The sequence below is a fragment of the Rhipicephalus microplus genome, chromosome 10, assembly GCF_043290135.1.
Source record: "Rhipicephalus microplus isolate Deutch F79 chromosome 10, USDA_Rmic, whole genome shotgun sequence".
In the NCBI taxonomy this organism is placed as follows: Eukaryota; Metazoa; Arthropoda; class Arachnida; order Ixodida; family Ixodidae; genus Rhipicephalus; species Rhipicephalus microplus.
In genome coordinates, this window is record NC_134709.1 from 83,212,547 (window position 1) to 83,230,702 (window position 18,156).

Here is an 18,156-nt window from a genome sequence, read left to right on the forward strand (position 1 = left end):
GGGAAAAAGACCCTTGGCAAATCACCATATTTACAAAAAAAACACACAGCCAGTGATCCAGCCTGATGCCCAAGCGAGAACACCAGTGATCTGGGGCTTCGTTCGCCCGCACGCTTACACCATTCTCTCTCGCCGCGGTGATTCCACAGAGACAGCAAGACGTTAAAACATCGCTTTAATAAAGAGGCAAACAAAGACCAAACATGGCTGCACGATCACTTGACGCTGAACTGCGATCGAGTCAACTAGTGGGTGCACGATAAACTTCAAGGCAACGGCATCATTGTGCAAAAGAGGTACGTCCAACTCGCCTAAAAATTACCAAATTTCACGCCAAGAGGCAAAGTTGTGTCAACTTGAATCAATAGCGACGCCTGCTAGGAGCGCAGCCCGTGCAACCAGAGGGCTCGCTGTGAAGCAAGCGCGCTACTTGCATTATCTTGAATCTCCAAACTGACAAAAATGGTACAGTAGCAAAACATGCATGACTGCGCAGTAACACTAGCAACGATTTCAAATGCGCGTCACTGTGGCCGTAAATTGCCCGCGACAAACCCTTGGCATAGCTACCTGTAAGAGAATGCACTGAAGACACAAAGCGGGGAAAAAAATACACGTAAAAAAAGTGATGAACATGGCACATTGTAGGCGCATGAAAGACGCAAAGAGAGACGCACACACAGCTGGGCCCGCATCACACATGGCAGCACGGGCATCGCAGTCGTCAAAGGCAGTCAACGCCGTAGTACAAGCGAGACGAAAGGAACAAATCCGCATCCGCGCTTTAGCCAAGCTGGGGGCAGGCACTTACCTTTCCCCCATTTCGCGACGTCTCGCATTGCACCGAAAAGTCTCCACAAACCACTGTCCTTCATGGCAGGACAATTTCTCTTTCACTTCGGCAGTCACGCGATGCGCTCACATTTTTTTTTACCCGCATGCTAGCAATCGAGACAGAAAGGGGCCGACAGCCATAGCTGCCCCGAAGTCACGACTTAAAAAGAAAAACACAAAGAAATCGGGGCACACTCGCGGGAGTAGTCAGTTCAGAGAAACTTCCACCACTGCCACGGAAACGGCATTTGAAAAGTAGGCAAAAAAAGGCAGGCGAAGGCAGAGTGTCTCTCTGGGAATACAGTCTGCGAAAGAAACCGAGAGGGCAGGCGAAAAGCTCGCGGAAGCGAGGGAACGTGTTGAAGTTGGTGCCCCCAGTCAGTTGCTGTCGGACTCTGAGTCGGATGATGACGACGAAGAGCTACAGCCATTGCCCAGCGGGATGGCCAGGTTCGTCACACGACGGGGGCTCCAGAGGGCCACCCGGTCGGGCAGAGCCGTCGAGCGCTGGATGCCATTGCGCTGCGGCTGCTGTTGTTGCTGCAGCTTCTCCTGGCGCTGTGTGGGAAAAAAACATGAGTCTTGCAGTTAAATGCAATGCCTAGGATAGTATCTAAAAAAACAGAAAGGTGGAAGTTCAGGCATAGATGGAAGCTTGGAAGAGACCAATATTTCATGAATAAAAGGTGTCAATGAAGCCGACATTTCAACTAGCCTTATGTAATGCCTTATGGCGCTGTGGGTATCAAATAAATAAATAAATAAAACGAATAGACTAGCGGACTTGTCTTCAAAGGTGTACAGACAATTTTTGAGACACTAAAAGGGATGTTGTTCATTTCCTACATGTGCAGTATTAACGCTCGCGACACACTGGGGTTCGACAACTCGTATAAAATATTTTACTTTGATTGTAAAGCCTCCCGCCCAGAACATCAGCAAGCAAGCCCAACTGCAATGGATATTATCCCGGCGAATCCACACAGGTACACTGACCGTGCATGCAGCTTAAATCACGGAAAACGCTGTTGGGGTCAGTAGACGATCATTCAATCAGCATCGTTTACGTGTGCCACGAGTCCGCCTCGGTGGAATGCTAGTGGCTACGGTGCTCAGCTGCCGAGGCAAAGGTCGCGGGTTCAACTCCCGCCGTAGCGGTCGCATTTCGATGGAGGCAAAATGGTAGAGGCCCGTATACTGTGTGATGTCAGTGCACGTTAGAGAACACCAGATGGTCAAAATTTCCAGAGCCCTCCCCTACAACGTTTCTCAAAATCATATGATGGCTCTGGAACATAAAACCCCAGCTATTATTATTACATGTGCTACTAGCAGATGACAGGTCTGCTTAAAATATTTAAAATTCGTGTCAGTATTCCTTTCAAGGCAGCAACAGGCAACCTTGGGCTGTGCCAGTCAGGCAGAAGCAGCCTTGAAGAAGACAAGTCCACTTCTGGAAACTGTGGGGGATCACGCGCACCCAGCCTCCCTTTCCTTTTTTACGGCAGCACGAAAGCCTAGGTGCGGGAATACCCGCAAGGCCGGCGCTCGTGATTCCCCCTTTCCCGGCACGCAGCACAGATTCCCCTCTCCCCTCAGCAAGGAAAAGGTATTATTCTCGTCAGGGAGAGGGAAACCGGGGCAGGGGTCAAAACTGGCGTGCGGACGGCCGCACGGTCTCTCTGACACCGGCTCAGGAACCAAGGAGGTCGGACCCGCAACCCCCCTGCGAGCCTAGGACGTCAACGACCAAGGAGTAAGCGTCTACCCTTGTTTCCTCGCGACACTTGCGCGCTTATTGCTAACGCCTAACGATAAAGTGTCGTTATGTTGACCTAGCCTGTTGCCTTATTCGCTCGAACCTGTGTAGCTGCAGTGAGACGAGCTACGGATAGGAGACGTTAATCGTGCACAGTACGGCTGTGTGCGGCTGAAACATTAGTTAGGCTTCTGCATCAGCCGTACATAGGACGGACCCTCTTAAAACATAGGCTATACATGCTGACAACTTCTCTTGGCAATGCAGGAAATGCTACAGAGGTGGAGCTACTACATGTGCACTGCTCTGCATATCTAATTTTTGCTTTGTGAACATTCCGTATCTTCTATGATAGCAGTCGATTATTCTAGCAGCCGTGCTTTAATAACAACACTGCATACTATTTGTTTCGTCGGCTTAGACAGCCATCTTTTAGTGAAATTCGGCACAATCTCCTTCGAAGAAAGATCGGAAAAGCTCGAGGGTGACCTGAAGACAAAGGTGCCATTTGGCTCTGATGTGCACGTAAAGGATGCGACACTCTCACATGAACGTAAAGATGCAATAAAAATGCATAAAGTAAACAAGTAAAGTTGCAGATTCATTATTACAAAGCTGAAAATTTGGACATTCCCGTTAGTTTGGGCACCTTCGCAACACTGCCACTTGTCCAATTGAAGTAGTGTTAACTCACGACTGAAAATTCAGAGGCATTGCAGTGCGCCGTTAGATTTTTTTGGACTCTGGCTCACTGATCCGAGTCTGGAGTCAAATGCCATGATCAGCTGTCCGCAATAGTTACAATATTTTCACCAGTTTGGTAGCACTGAAAGGTTCTGGCGAAAATGCCGTAGGCCCATGTGCTCAGATTTGGGTGCAAAGAACCTCAGGTAGTCGAAATTTCCGGAGCCCTCCACTATGGTGCCTCTCATAATCATATGGTGGTTTTGGGACATTAAACCCAACATATCAATCAATTATCAGGTTGCATGGTTCCACTGTCTATGGCTAGAGATCGTGCCAATGTAAAAGCCAATGTAGGAGTCAATGCAGAACTTACAATTTCAAAGGTTGTGTGTATAGGCTACATGTAATAGCCGTTTTTCGGCTTTCGCCAGCAAAGTATCCATTAAGGGGAGACGCTCCTCGAAAGCACTTTTTTTTTGTTATTCAACTTAGAGCTTCAGAAATTGGACCACTGATGCAGTTTTTCCTCCTGATTCCAAATCTGTAATCAGTTTTTACATAAGTGCAATAGTTTGGGAGTTGTGTTTCAAGTAATGGTGAAACTTGATAAGTTTTCCGGGAACTTTCGCGCATACTAAATGTTCATGCAGAGAGTTGTTCAATGGCTCCTTTTGCTCCCTATTAGCCATAGAGTGCCGATATCTAGCTAGAAATTGTGCTCCAACTTTGAAACTATGAAAAAAACATCTGTGTAGCAAACTACCCTTTTTTTTCCACTCGACCACCATTAAATTTATTAATAGATATTTACAGCTGATAGGTTGTGCTGATTCAAGTAGATATCGGCACCCTACGCACTCTCCTCAATGTGTGTGCCAAATTTCGTCGTCGTATGACCATTCTAAGTGCCCGAAACACTTCCCGCAAAAAATGCAAATTGGCCAAAATTGCGAAATGAGAAAAACGCGTTTGAAAGTTTGAAAGTCTGTATTTACAAAAATGAAAAACGCAGTAGCACGAAACTTGTGCTGAACACATACACACATGTCCAGAGGGAATATCAGTTGTCTAAAACTCTCCAGCACCGTAGGTTTTCCCTTCCCGGCTGGTGCGGCAGGACTCTTCCACCCGGGCCCTCTTGGCTGCACTGCGACGGTGTGCCCTCGCCTCAGCGGTCTGACGCACATTCATCTTGTGCATGCGCATGCTGTCTCGGCGGTCGCTGAGGGTAACCAGGGCCTCCGAAGGAAGCACCCCAAGCTCTTCCAGCACCTTTTCAAAGCTCGCGTGGCCCCGGTTGAACCACAGGACTGCAATGGCTGTGGCTGTTTCCACAGCAGTCCGGGAAGCAAACCGGGTCTTTGGACACAGCAGCCATATTTTGCTGTTCAGGGACTCGGCCGCGTTCTGTGTCTTGCCGTGGAGGCACCGGGCAAGCAGCTTCGCATCTGTGAGACGCTTGTAGATTGGGAGGACTGCCAAACCCTGGGCCTTGGTCAGGAGGGGGGTGTGGCACGGTGCAGGCTGGCCCTGCGCCTCAGCACGTCGGTGCTTGCACCACGAGTCTGGGCCTGCAGGACAGAACTTGTGACTTCCAGCACCGTCTGTTGAGCACGAGTGCAAACATGAGGCCCATATGGCAGTGTACATCTTGTGGACATTTCCCCGATTGTTCACAATGGCCACCTGAAAGTAAGTTTGAAGCTTCTGGATGGTGGTCTCCTTCAGCTTCTCCCCTCGTGGAAGTGGCGTTGGCAGCTTCCGCAGGCCGGTGCCCAGACGTTTCGCCACGTGGTTGGTGCACTCCTCTTTTTCAATTGGAGTGTCAGGGTACACGTTGGCATCACAGACCCCGTTGTAGGCCTTGCTGTCTCCATCGCTTAGGAAGATGGTGAACCGCAGGGGTGTCTCATAGTCCACAGTCCTCTGCCAAATGCGCACTGCAGCTTCGGCCTCCATGGCATGCGAAGAACAGTCGCAATTCTTCTCACAAACGGGATGATGAAACGCCTGCCATGTTTCTTCATCGCCTCCCATGTCGTTATGCAAACTGCACGCCAGGCAGAAGTTGGAAAGCACTTCATAGTCCAGGCACAAACCAGTGTCCAAGGACACTACAGTTCCCACACCATTGTGGCTTTTGTGGCCTCTTTTTTGCCATGTGCCGTCAAACATGACTGGCACGTCACTGTTACCAGCCACCTCTTTGGTGACGCTGCGTGCCCTTTGCATGTTTTCACAGACAGCCTTCACTGCCGCACTGTGAATCTTTTTGCCGATAGCATGGAAGGTCTTATGGTGCATAGGGTTTGGCAATCCAACTACTGCACAAAATCGTGAAAGTTGCTCATGCCCGATACCGACGGCACGCGCTGCAAGCACCACTTTCAGGTTCACGGCAAAGGCGTCACGCGAACTCCCGCTGTCGTAGCTTCTGCTTGCACCGCGGCCGCCATCTGACGCGACCCGCTTCGACGAGTACGCGGACGAAAGGATGCTCTCCGAGCACTCCGCATTCTCGCAGTGTAGCTCCAGAAACGCCGAAAGGCCTTTCCGCTTTTTATTCGGTGCCCGAACTGCGAGTTTACTCTCGTGACAAACGGGGCATGCCGCGCCTGCGACGACGGCCGTCAATGCACCCAACTCGCACAGCACTACGCTTTCGGCACGATCGGCATTCGGCCTGACGTCGTTTTCGAATAACGCGATCTTTTTCTGCGATGCACTCACAAAATTCACTGCAGCGTTGATCTCGTCGTCGCAGTTGCCATGGTCGACGTTGCCGTGGTCGATGTTAGGCCTACCGGCCGCTGGCCCGTCGCGGACATTTTCGTTGGCGGTGGCTTTCTTGTACGTCCTCCGCCGCTTCCCTCTGAACTTGTTCTTACTTCTGTATTTCCGATGGTCGGCAACGGCCTTTTTCGGGCTTGCCATCGCACGAAAACAGCGAAAAATAACTCCGGAAAACAGTGAAGCGAACTACGGCAAGAAAACACGGGTGCTGTCAGCCAATGGCGGCCCTGCGTTAGTGGCGCGCGGTTTGAAACGGCGGGAAAAGACTGTTTTTGTTGCTTTTTTTTTTAGATTTTTCGTGAACGTACGAGACTTCAAGAACCGGGATCGTGGAGAGTAAGGACAACTCTACACGAGCCAGCGGCCGCAATATGGCGGACAGCTCTCTTCGCGGCCCCGCGAGCACGCGAACAGCAGCCCGTTTTGTGTAAATTTCGTGATGCCGCGCGTCACTGCCGCTCACTCAGACGCGTTTTTCACTGACTTCTGATGCTTATTTCGCTGTGATATTTTCAGATGTCAAAATATAATGTATAAAGATGATAAAGCAACAAAAAACAGAAAAGGTGAAATTTGGAAAAAAAACGCGACTTTTCGACCCGCGTCTCCCCTTAAATGGCTATCACAGCCAAACCGCATACCAAGCCAAGCCACACTCGCAGTCAGCTGAACGTGACGTTCGAAATGGCCGCATGTACAAAACAGACAAGAAAAAATCCCAGCCAGAAGCACTGCAGCACGAACAATAGCCTAACATTGTTCCATTTGGCATTTGAGAGTGCTTGATCGGTTGCTTCTGCAGCCAGGCCTGATCCGAATTTCGCGACTTGCGTCTTTCTCTCTTGTTTGTTGCTTGACATGTGAAGCCTGGTCATAACCCTTACACCACCCATTCCATCTGCGCCGTTGGTACCAAGGAAGAAACACAGTAACCACTACTGGACTTTGACAACTGCGACGAAGTCGTATTGAAGGCGGCCAACCTCAATCTAATGTTTCGCGAGATTTTCCGCAGAGTTGGGTGATGGAATCATCTGTCATGTACCTGAACCAGCGCAAGTGAACAGTGACTCCAATTAAGTGCCACCCCCGCCACTGATATCATATGCAGATTTAGCACGGGTCACAACAGTGCTACCACCTACAGTGATTGCTAAACACTGGCTGACATGGAGGTCTTGGTCGTGTGTGATCGTGCTTTTGTGCAGATGTGTGTTTGCAAGTTTTCCTGGCCACTGGGACAATAAAAGGTGCTTTTAGGGGCGAAGCTCCTTAAAGCAGCACCCGTTCGTCCCTCCTAGTAGTCTTAGTGTGTAACCAGTCTTACGTTTTGACCTCCAAGGTGGTGCCGGTGGGAGACTTCTCCTGTGCATTGTTAAAAATGAAAAATTCGCAGCGTGTGCGTTAACTAAAAGCCGAACTCTCCTGTCTCTCATTCCCCATTAGCAGCCATTGGCATGTACATTGAGTACTACCTGACAAGACGTTATACTCGCTGGGCGTAACCTCCTTGGTTTTAGAAAAGTTTACCGAGCGTTGAACTGCAGTGCCATGAATACAGTGAACTAGTATATACCATGAACTCGAGGTGGTTAACGGTGGGAAGTAGATACGAAGCGCAAACCGTAAAAAAGTAAAAGCTGAATTCTCCTGTCTCTCATTCCCCATTAGCAGCCATTGGCATGTACATTGAGCACTATCTGACAAGAAAGGGATGCTACGTTATACTCGTTGGGTGTCACCTCCTTGGTTTTAGGAAGGTTTAGTGAGCGTTGGGCTGCAGTGCCATGAATACAGTGAACTGGAATATACTGCCACTTGGCCGCTAGGTACGGTGAGCGCAAGCCATGGCTGCCTGATAGAATGGAATACAATCTTCTGAAGCAGCCCGCGCTCTGGTTAGTTGTTGATTATTGAAGCAGCCATTTTGCCAGTTTTCGGTGAGTCTCCCCGGCGGCTCAGTTCTTTCGAGTTGACCTTTTGTAGCACGTGACAACTGGTGGAACTGCTGGGTAACCCCCAGCCGATGTTCCTAACGCCTACAGGAAGCCCTGTACCTGCAGTGACACCTATTCACCTCTCAAGCCGAAGACTCCAAGGACTACCTTCTGAGCGTCGACCTCTTCGCGACATGACGTCTGTGACACCCCCGAACACTAGGGAAGGCGCTGCAGCCTCCAACGCACCGGAAAGCGCTGCAGCCACTCCTTATACGCTGTGGAAGCCATGTGTGCCGAAGGTGTTCCACGGTTCCGTCTTGGAGGATGTCAAAGACTGGCTCAGTTCAAACGGGTCTCCGATTACAATGATTAGACTGACTTCGACAAGATGAGGAACATGGATTTCGGCTTGGAGGACAGCGCTCGTACTTGGTACGAAAACCGTGAGCCCTTTCCCTCGTGGAGCGTCTTTCGTCGATACTTGCTGGCAAGTTGGGCCAATCGCGATCGCCGTGAACGAGCGATTCAGTCACGCCTCGAAATGCCAAATGAAAGCGTCATGATGTACGACGAGGACATGACGAGCCTTTCGTCGAGCCGACCCCGACATTGCGGAAGAAAAGAAGGTCCGCCATGTAATGCGAGGAGTGAAAGAGCAGCTTTTCGCTGGCCTCGTTCGCTGTCCCCCAAAGACCATAGCGAAATTTTTGACTGAAGCCACAACCATGGAAGAAGTGCTGCAGCAGTGCTCTACTGTGTACGACCGGCAAGTGAGTGTCGCTTCGTCAGTAGGTCATATCGGAGGAGCAGGAAGCAGCCTCAACATCGAGTCTCTCTGCGACCTCATTCGATCGGTGGTGCGCGACAAACTACAAAAGATTCAGTGCCAGTTCTAACCTGCAGGGTTTGTTTGCAGCCTCGTCAGAAACGAAGTACGACAGGCTCTTCAAGTGTCGTCTTCCAGTTATGTCCCGCCTGTCCCGACGGAGCCACATTGTGCATCATACGCAGAAGCTACCAGTCGATATATTCCTGCTTCCCCGCGCTTCGTTAATCCTATGCCTCGGGATGCGCTTCCTTCGCTGCAGCCGATTCAGCACTTGGAAAATCAACAGCCGCTTCCCAGAAAATCTGACGTATGGCGCACAATGGTCAGACGACCACTGTGTTATCACTATGGTGCAGCTGGACATGTGTACCGGGAATGTCCCTATCGTCACCCCGGACTACAAGGTTTTGTCGTCGACTCGCCACAGCCGAGATTCAGCGAAAGACCGAAAGCTATTGAAGAATAACTTTCCCAACAGCGCATGCCACTGCGGCGGCAGTAGCGGTCCCCATCCCCAAGGCGATCTCTAAATTTTCGGAGCCTCCCAGGGGCGGCACCGGCGCGCTTGCCAAGCCCTAGGCGGGAAAACTAACGACGGCGACCTTCGGGAGCGAGGTCGCTGACACTCGATGCAAGCAAGGCTTCCCACTGACGCAAGCACGGACCCGGAGCGATTCCCCGATGACAGCGACGAAAGCCACAAGGAGATTTTCTTTGGATATACATGTGGTAGTCGGCGGTCACCACGATGTTAGTGCATTATTGGACACAGGTGCGGACTATTCGATCATGAGCGGAAAACTAGCAGCGCACATAAAGAAAGTTGTTACACCTTGGTACGAAACTCAAATTCGTACTGCCGGCATGCACGTAGTCTCTCCAATCGGCATGTGCACTATCAGAGTGAGCATTCGGGGACGTACGTTTCTCGCCAGCTGCCTCGTACTTCGAGACTGTTCCCGAGACCTAATCCTGGGAGTCGACTTTTTGCGGGAGCACGGCGCTATTATCGATCTTCGAGAGCGTACCGTGACATTTTCGACAGCTGGATCCTCCGACAAATCTGACGACAGCATCACGTTGCCTCCGCGTTCAAGCGTTATAGTTGACGTGGTGTCCAACAAGTTACGGGATGGTGAGGTTGTCGCCTCAGGCAAGTTGGCGCTTTTGTTCGGGCTAGGTGTCTGCGCTGCACGCAGCCTCGTCACGCCTTACGACGTACACTGTTCCTTACTTGTGACTAATTTCAGTAACGAGTACCGGTACCTGTTTTGCGACACCACCATCGCTTTCGCCTACCCTATCACAGACGTTTCTGAATGCTTCGCATCTATATCAGCCGACGACGGGCTTCCACCGACACCAAGCGACGCGACTTCACTACTTGCCAAAGTTGATGTCAACTCGACCCTCTCGGAACAACAACATACTGAGCTACATGAACTGCTATATCAGTTTAAAGAGTGCTTCGCATCCACCTCGAAGGTTTGTCAGACACCGATCACCAAACACCGAATATTTACGTATACCGACTCTTCCCCCATAAAACAACACCCTTACCGCGATTCGGCAAAGGAACGTGACGTGATAAATGCTTAAGTCGAAGAGATGTTGCAAGATGACGTTACCCAACCTTCGAAGAGTGCTTGATTATCTCCGGACATGCTCGTGAAGAAAAAAGATGGATCACTGCGCTTCTGCGTGGACTACAGAAAACTTAACAGCGTGACTAAAAAAGACGTCTATCCGCTGCCCTGCATCAAAGATTCCCTCGACAGACTGCGGCAGGCCAAGTATTTTTCATCGATAGACTTGAAATGTGGCTACTGGCAGATCGAAGTTGATGAACGAGATCGTGAAAAAACTGCCTTCGTTACACCGGATGGCCTATATGAATTCAAAATGCTTCCCTTCGGCCTCTGTTCTGCACCTGCGGCATTCAGAGAATAATGGACACTGTTCTTACCGGTCTAAAGTGGCACACGTGCCTAGTTTATCTGGATGATGTCATGTTTTCTGACACCTTTGAGGAGCACCTGAAGCGTCTGCAGAATGTGCTGGAAGCGCTCGGCTCTGCTAACCTGACACTGAAGCCAGAAAAATGCCACTTCGGTTACAAGGAACTTAAGTTTCTCGGCCATGTTGTCAGTGCGGATGGTATTCGATCAGACCCCGACAAAAGTACCGCCGTGGCCTCGTTTCCTGTGCCACATGATAAAAAGGCAGTACGTTACTTTCTAGGCCTCTGCACGTACTATCGCCGCTTTATAGCAAACTTTACTAGGATTGCTGAACCGCTCACTCGACTCACTCGTCAAGATTTTCCATTCATCTGGGAGGAAGAACAGGAAGCAGCTTTCTCTTAACTACGGGAGCGTTTGCAGACACCTCCAGTCCTCGCTCACTTTGACCAAGACGCTGATACTGAAATTCATACTGACGCCAGCAACGTGGGTCTTGGTGCTGTCCTCGTCCAACTACAAGAGGGCACAGAGCGAGTGATAGCGTACGCTAGTCGCACTCTTTCCCCCGCTGAGGTCAACTACTCTGTCAGAGAAAGAGTGCCTCGCTGTTGTATGGGTCACGATGAAATTTAGACCTTACCTTTACGGACGCCACTTCAAGGTAGTGACCGACCATCATTTGTTGAGTTGGTTAGCCAATCTACGGGACCCGTGTGGGCGACTGGCACGATGGAGTCTTCGTCTGCAGGAATACGATTTCACGATCGCTTACAAATCGGGCCGCAAGCACGAAGATGCTGATTCATTTCCCGTGCACCTGTCGAAGTTTGTGGCCACGTCACCGAGGATGACGGTGGTTTCCTTAGGGCCCTTACTACAACGGATCTGATTACACGACATCTCACGGTCGACGAAATTCGCGCAGTTATCAAAAACCTTGACGGACGCAACTCTTCCATACCTCGATGTATTTCTCGAGGTCTGTTTTCATTCTGTCTGCGAGATGGGGTCCTGTATAAGAAAAACTCCAACAGCAATGAGAGAACCTATCTTCTAGTTGTGCCAACTGACATGCATGACTACATTCTTCTCGCCTGCCCCGATGGGCCCACATCTAGTCGCTTAGGTTCCTCTTGAACTCTAGCTCGAGTTCGACAAGCGTACTACTGGCCTAAGCTTTCCGCATCCGTAAAGCGCTACGTGAAAAGCTGCCGGGAATGTCAAGGCCGCAAATCCCCGCCACTGAAGCCGGTGGGGCTTCTTCAACCAATACAACCACCTAGAGCGCCATTCGATCAAATAAGAATGGACTTACTGGGGCCCTTTCCGCTATCATCTGCCGGCAACAAGTGGATCGTAGTAGCCACCGACTATTTGACGAACTACGCCTAAACAAAAGCACTACAACGCCCAACGGCTTCCGACGTCACCCAATTTTTTATGGACCAGATCGTTCTTCGACATGGCACCCTGTCGTGCGTAATCACAGACAGAGGAACAGCATTCACAGCCCAACTCATTGATGATGTATTCAAGCTCAGCTACACAAGCCATCGCAAGACCACGGCATATCATCCGCAGAGCAACGGCTTGACAGGGCGACTCAACAAGACCATCGCTGACATGTTATCCATGTACGTAGATGTCCAGCATAAGACCTGGGACCAGGTGCTACCGTACGCCACATTCGCGTACAATACTGCCGTCCAGGAAACTACGCGATTCACGCCTTTCCGTCTTGTCTATGTGAGGTCCAGACCATGCTGAATGCGATGCTTTCACTCAATTGCGACGCTTTGATGACTCCTGACGCTGTGCAGCTCACCCAATACGCCGAAGAAGCACGCCAGTTAGCATGCCTACACATTAAGCACCAGCAGAGTACAGACGCATGCCGCTACAACGCTCGCCATCGACAAGTTGAATACCATCCAGGCGATCAAGTTTGGTGTGGACTCCAGTCCGATGCCAGGGTTTGTCGGAAAAACTGCTCAGTCGCTACTTCGGACCGTACAAAGTGTCGCGACAGGTGAGCGATGTGGACTACGAGGTAGTCCCTGACGGCGCCTTCTCGCCAAGGCGGCGAAGGCACTCCTCGGAGATTGTGCACGTAGTGCGACTGAAGCCGTACTTCACGCGGTAGTGCGACTGCGCATGAACCTTATTGCTGTTTTTTTTTTGTATGCGTGTATTTTCTGTTGGTTCGACCCGACTTTGCCTTTGTACATTCCGAGCATCAGAGTGATGCCCCTTTTTTTTTTTTTTTCAAAGGGGGAATAATGCCACTTAGCCGCTAGGTACGGTGAGCTTAAGCCATGGCTGCCCGATAGAATGGAAGACGATGTTCTGAAGCAGCAGGCGCTCTGATTAGTTGTTGATTATTGAAGCAGCCATCTTGCCAGTTTTCAATGCGTCTCCCCGCCGGCTCAGTTCTTTCGAGTTGAAGACCTTTCGTAGCACGTGACAATACCATGAACTCGAGGTGGTTAAAGGTGGGAAGTAGACACGAAGCGCAAGCCGTAAGAAAGTGTGCGTGTGCCACCTCCCATTTAGTCCTTGGAATGTCCGCTGGATGGCGGTGCTTCTATATGGGGAATATATGATGAAAAGATGCAAGATGGTGGTACTTTGAGTGTTGACTATACAACGGACACACAGACAGATGCGTGGACGGACGCACGGATGGCTGCACGGGCGGATGGACGGACGCAGGGGTGGATGCATGAACGAATGCAGTCACGGACGCACGGATGTGCGGATGGATGCACGGACGGTCACATAGACGAACGCATGGACGGACGGAAGCAAGGACGAATGGACGGACGGATGCTTCGCCCCACTCTCCATCATTCACTCCGTGGATATGCTGCTATATTTTCTTGTTCTGGCAAATCCTTTTTTTTCGAACTAGCCATCTTTTCAGCGGTTCCCGCATAGTCCGACGAAACTGCCGGCAATTGTATAAATATCACTTCAGCTTGTGCTGAGCCTTTTTTCAAATAGAATTCCATAAAAATTGAATGATATTGTTTGTTTGTTTTTTTAATCCGCACACAGAAAGCACAGAGTTAATTTTGGGACTAGTATGCTCGTCAGCAGTAGCACATGCGTATTTTGGCTCTGCAGCCCTGCCTTCATTGCCAGGAAAACTTGCACGCAAGTATAATATCCAACCATAACATGGGGTTCAAGAAACAGCGCAATAAGGTGCTTCCAAGTAATAGTTCACTACAGAGGCTTCCCATGTGAGGCACATGCAGAACCAAGCAGGGTTGAGACAGCTAATGATGGGCTGAATTTGAAACAAAAAACACAAAAAGTACTCTAAAATGAAGTAACCATTAACAGATGGGAAAAGCAGGCTTCTTGCAATAACATGAAAAGAATGGCCGTTTCACATGTTGCCAAAAAAAAAAAAGTTATTGTGATTGCTCCGTTCACCAACCGCTGTTTATAGCGGTTTCATTTTACAACGTTTACAACTGGGCTCCAATTCTTTGCTCCGCTTGCCGCGGCCCTCAAGGTTGCTTGCTGCTGATCTTTGTGGTAGACACTGTATAATTTTTCAAATGTAATGTGATAATCCGTGCATTTCGTCAAGTTTTCATGAACAGTACCAAAAAGCTTGCGTTGTAATCTGAAAGCACTTTTCGATCTAAAGTATGCAGTAGCCGGCCATAACCAGAAGAAGCTAATAGGTGCAACTTTGATTACTCGGCCCATGTTCACAACATGTTGGTCACTCTCCGCTGACCATTTCGGCAAGGGAGATCGATGGTTTTTTTCGCTGTGAGCAAATTAGCAGCCTAGAAATCGCCGTGTTTTCTGCCATGTGAGACGGCCTGAACACATGCCTCTCATCTTGTGTTCTTGTGTGGTAAGCCTGAGTTAACTTTTGTGAAAGCTAGCCACAAAGCCCAAGAACAATTCTAGACAAATCCTGACAACAGATCACAACCCTGTATCACTAAGCAAGGTATCACAGATGCATCGCAGCCTCTATAGTGCAAGGCCAGATGCGATAGCCTAAATGATTTTAACAATGTCAACCATATCTGAATCATTTAAGATATTGGACATTGCCATACAGATTGATGGTCGAGTTGCTGTTTTTAAGGTCAGAAACATTTATGTCCTGGTAAATTTCGTTGGGATTCTGGCCTAAATAATCGGCCAAACCTATGCCGTTTTTCACTGGGAGATATTGAGCAGCCACCAAAATCCTGGAGCGAGCACTCAAACTGTACCGCTCCAGATATACTGGTGGAACACAAGAATGCAAGATTACACCGAAAGTGACTTATGCGTGCCTCATTAACTGGTTTCAGATTCTATCCAAGCTACCACACCACGTTTCCACGGCAACCTTAGTCACTGCGCCGAAAAGCACGACCAAGGTTGCTCACAGAGTGACAGGAGCGACATATGCCAATCGTTCAATTGCAGCCCGAATCCATGACTTGCCAGCAAAGCAAGTGAGAGCAATCCATCGCGAAGCAATCTGCTCTGGTATGACCAGTGGAAACCCCTGCACACACGCTCTAAATCAACCAGTGAATATTTAGTCTGAATCAACCTCTGAAAAGAAGCCACTAATGTTTTAGGTAGTAAAAACGAGCCTTCAACTCTTGATATGCACAGTATCTACATCAGGCAAGAAAAGCTACTTGCGGTTCATGCGCAAACCTGCTAGCACGACCGTCTTAGACAGGTGAAGGGCAGGTGCAGCATGGTTCTGAGAGGAGAGCTTACATTTTCTTTTAAGGAGGTACACAGGTTGTGGAGACTGTAAAATCGCGAAAAAATCTCGGTTTTTTTATTGCGTTTTTGAAATCTACGGCTACTAGTGCACTTATATCGTGAATTTCATGCCTATAATATCATTATTTTAGCTCCTAAGACTCTTTATACGGCGTTTTCTAGCTAAATCTGAGCCGAAATCGACGTTGAAATCGCACATTTTCCGTGACACGCCCCTGCCCTTTAATGTGTGCCAGCGCGACCCACTTGGTCTCATTTGGGAGAGCCGTCTTTTGCCTTCAAATTACCACCAGAATGGGTCCAATTTAACCATTGGCAGCTTGTAAAATGAGCGGCAAAAAGAAGTATCAGGACGCCTTCCTATTCGCTACTTCACGCACGTGAGTTGAGCTTGCCTCCCTATTGGCGGAGGCTCCTGACTTTGTCTGCTCCGAATATTAAGGCGCGCGTCCATGTGCGCCATTTTGCTTCAGTGTGAGCGGAGAAGTTTTGCGATGTCAAATCCTGAGCGCGAATTCCGCACGCGGCACAAGTTTGGTGCGAAAAAGGTGCGAAGGACGCTAGTAGCAAATTTCAAGAAGTGCTCCGTTATGCAGCAAAACCCCCGAGACGATACACTCTCCATGTCCCATGGCAAAGTCGTCGACGCTACCACGGAAAGCCTAAATACCGCATCAGTTGTCACGAAGCCTGTGCAAAGTCCGTCAGCCGCGGAGCCTTAAAGCAGCGGTCGCGTGCATCTAGATACTATCTATCGCCAGCAATCTGACTTGGAAGAGGAGCGAGCTAAAGCCGAAGATAAGTTATCGGAGTTGTCGTCCGCTGCAGCGACGGAACGGAAACGCGCATTCGTGGTTGACGGTGCAGACGAAGCAGCTCGGCCGCCTGACGAAACCACGTGCACAATTATAGATTTGGGCACAGTGAACAGCGATTTGTTGCCGTTTGCAAAGTGCAAGGCATGCAATGGAGAACTGCAGATTGTACGCGACGACCGGGAATTCGGACTCGCCGTGAAGTTGCGTTTTGTGTGTTCAACCTGTGGGGAGACTGCATCCTTGTGGAGCTCACTGCGCGTATGTAGCGATGAACGCATAAAGCCTTTTGCTGAGAACGTTTTGGCCGCGCATGCCATGCAGGCAACGGGGAACAGACAGACCATGCTGAATGATGTGTCCTCGTTGATGGTCATCAGCCGTCGGGGTCTTCACACAAAAACGTGGCAACATTACGTGAAGACGAAGTTGGCCCCCGCGGCTGATCGTGCTGCACGCAATTTGACAAGCGACTGCGTGCGGTCGGTTCGTGAACTATACGCCAAACTTAATATAGGCCACATGGGAAACATCGCGGTGTAGTTTTTTGGGTCATGGATGACTCGCGGTCATTCGTCGCATATCGATCTCGGCACCATCATAGAATTGTTCAGCGGGCTGGTGCTTGACTTCGTTGTTTTGAGCAACTTTTGTGCTGGATGCGAGTCGGGCCCAAAGGAAGGTGACCCTTCTTGTGCAGCGTGGAAGGAACATCACCAGTGTCAAAAAAACAGTAACAAGAAGGCTGGGGAAATGGAGGTTGAGACTGCCCTCATCCTTTTCAGGTGGTCACTTGAGCGGCACAACCTGCGCTACACCACGGTGCTTTGCGACGGGGACAGCCGCAGTTACCTTGCGCTACAAGAAGATAAGGTTCATCGGTATATCTCAGTGAAAAAAGAGGACTGCATTAATCATGTCCAAAAGCGTACGGGCACTGCTTTGCGCAACTTGATTGCAAAACACAAAGGCCCTGGCCTTGAGAGTCTTGGGGGAAAGGGCCGCTTGACAGGAGACCTGATCTCCAAACTCACCAATTATTATGGGTGGGCTCTGAAGACACACAGTGGTGATGTTGATGCTATGCACACAGCAGTGATGGCCACTTATCATCACATCACGTCCAATGATGATGTGGCAAACCACACTCTGTGCCTACCTGGTCCAAATTCCTGGTGCAAACAAAATGTGGCAAAGGCCAAGGGGGAGCCCATTCCCAAACATCGTCGAAAGCTGCCTCCACATGTCTGCCAAGCCTTACTTCCCATTTTTGAGCGCTTGTCAGGCAGAAAGCTGTTGCAACGATGCCAGCGAGGGAAAACCCAAAATAACAACAAATGCCTCCATTCAATGATCTGGGCACTGGCACCAAAGGAGTGACATGCTTCGCTATTCACGGTGGAGGCAGCTGTGGCAGAAGCAGTGCTCAAGTTCAATGCAGGCAATAAAAAGGCATCAGAAGACATTATGAAAGAGCTGAGCCTAAACCCCAGCTGGCAAAGCCGCAGTTGCATGGCTGAAAAGGATCGACGGCGCGCGGCAGCATCGATCAAGAAGCGACAAGCAACGGAGCACATGCACCAGTCCCTGAAAAAGCACCACACAGGGACTCAGTCAAAAGGACTACGTGCCCGAAGCATACTGAGCATTTTCAAGTGCAGTTATGTAAATGAATGAGTTTTATTTCTTTTTCTCAGTTTTCTGAAAACATGCTTTTTGTTGACTTTACTAGTTTGTCGGGTTGATATCTTGCAATCTAGAACAGCTAGAGCAA

General features: G+C 49.7%; 1 protein-coding gene across 3 annotated transcripts in view; it reads right to left on the minus strand.

Moving 5' to 3' along the window:
• Positions 1–878: 878 nt before the first annotated feature.
• LOC119181379 (vasculin) overlaps positions 879–18,156 on the minus strand; it is a 50,318-nt gene continuing 33,040 nt past the window's right edge. For all 3 annotated transcript variants that reach the window (XM_075875812.1, XM_037432607.2, XM_075875811.1), the window contains exon 12: positions 879–1,392. In XM_075875812.1, coding sequence (XP_075731927.1) covers positions 1,213–1,392 — 180 coding nt within the window. In that variant the 3' untranslated portion in view covers positions 879–1,212. The remainder of the gene's footprint in view (positions 1,393–18,156) is intronic.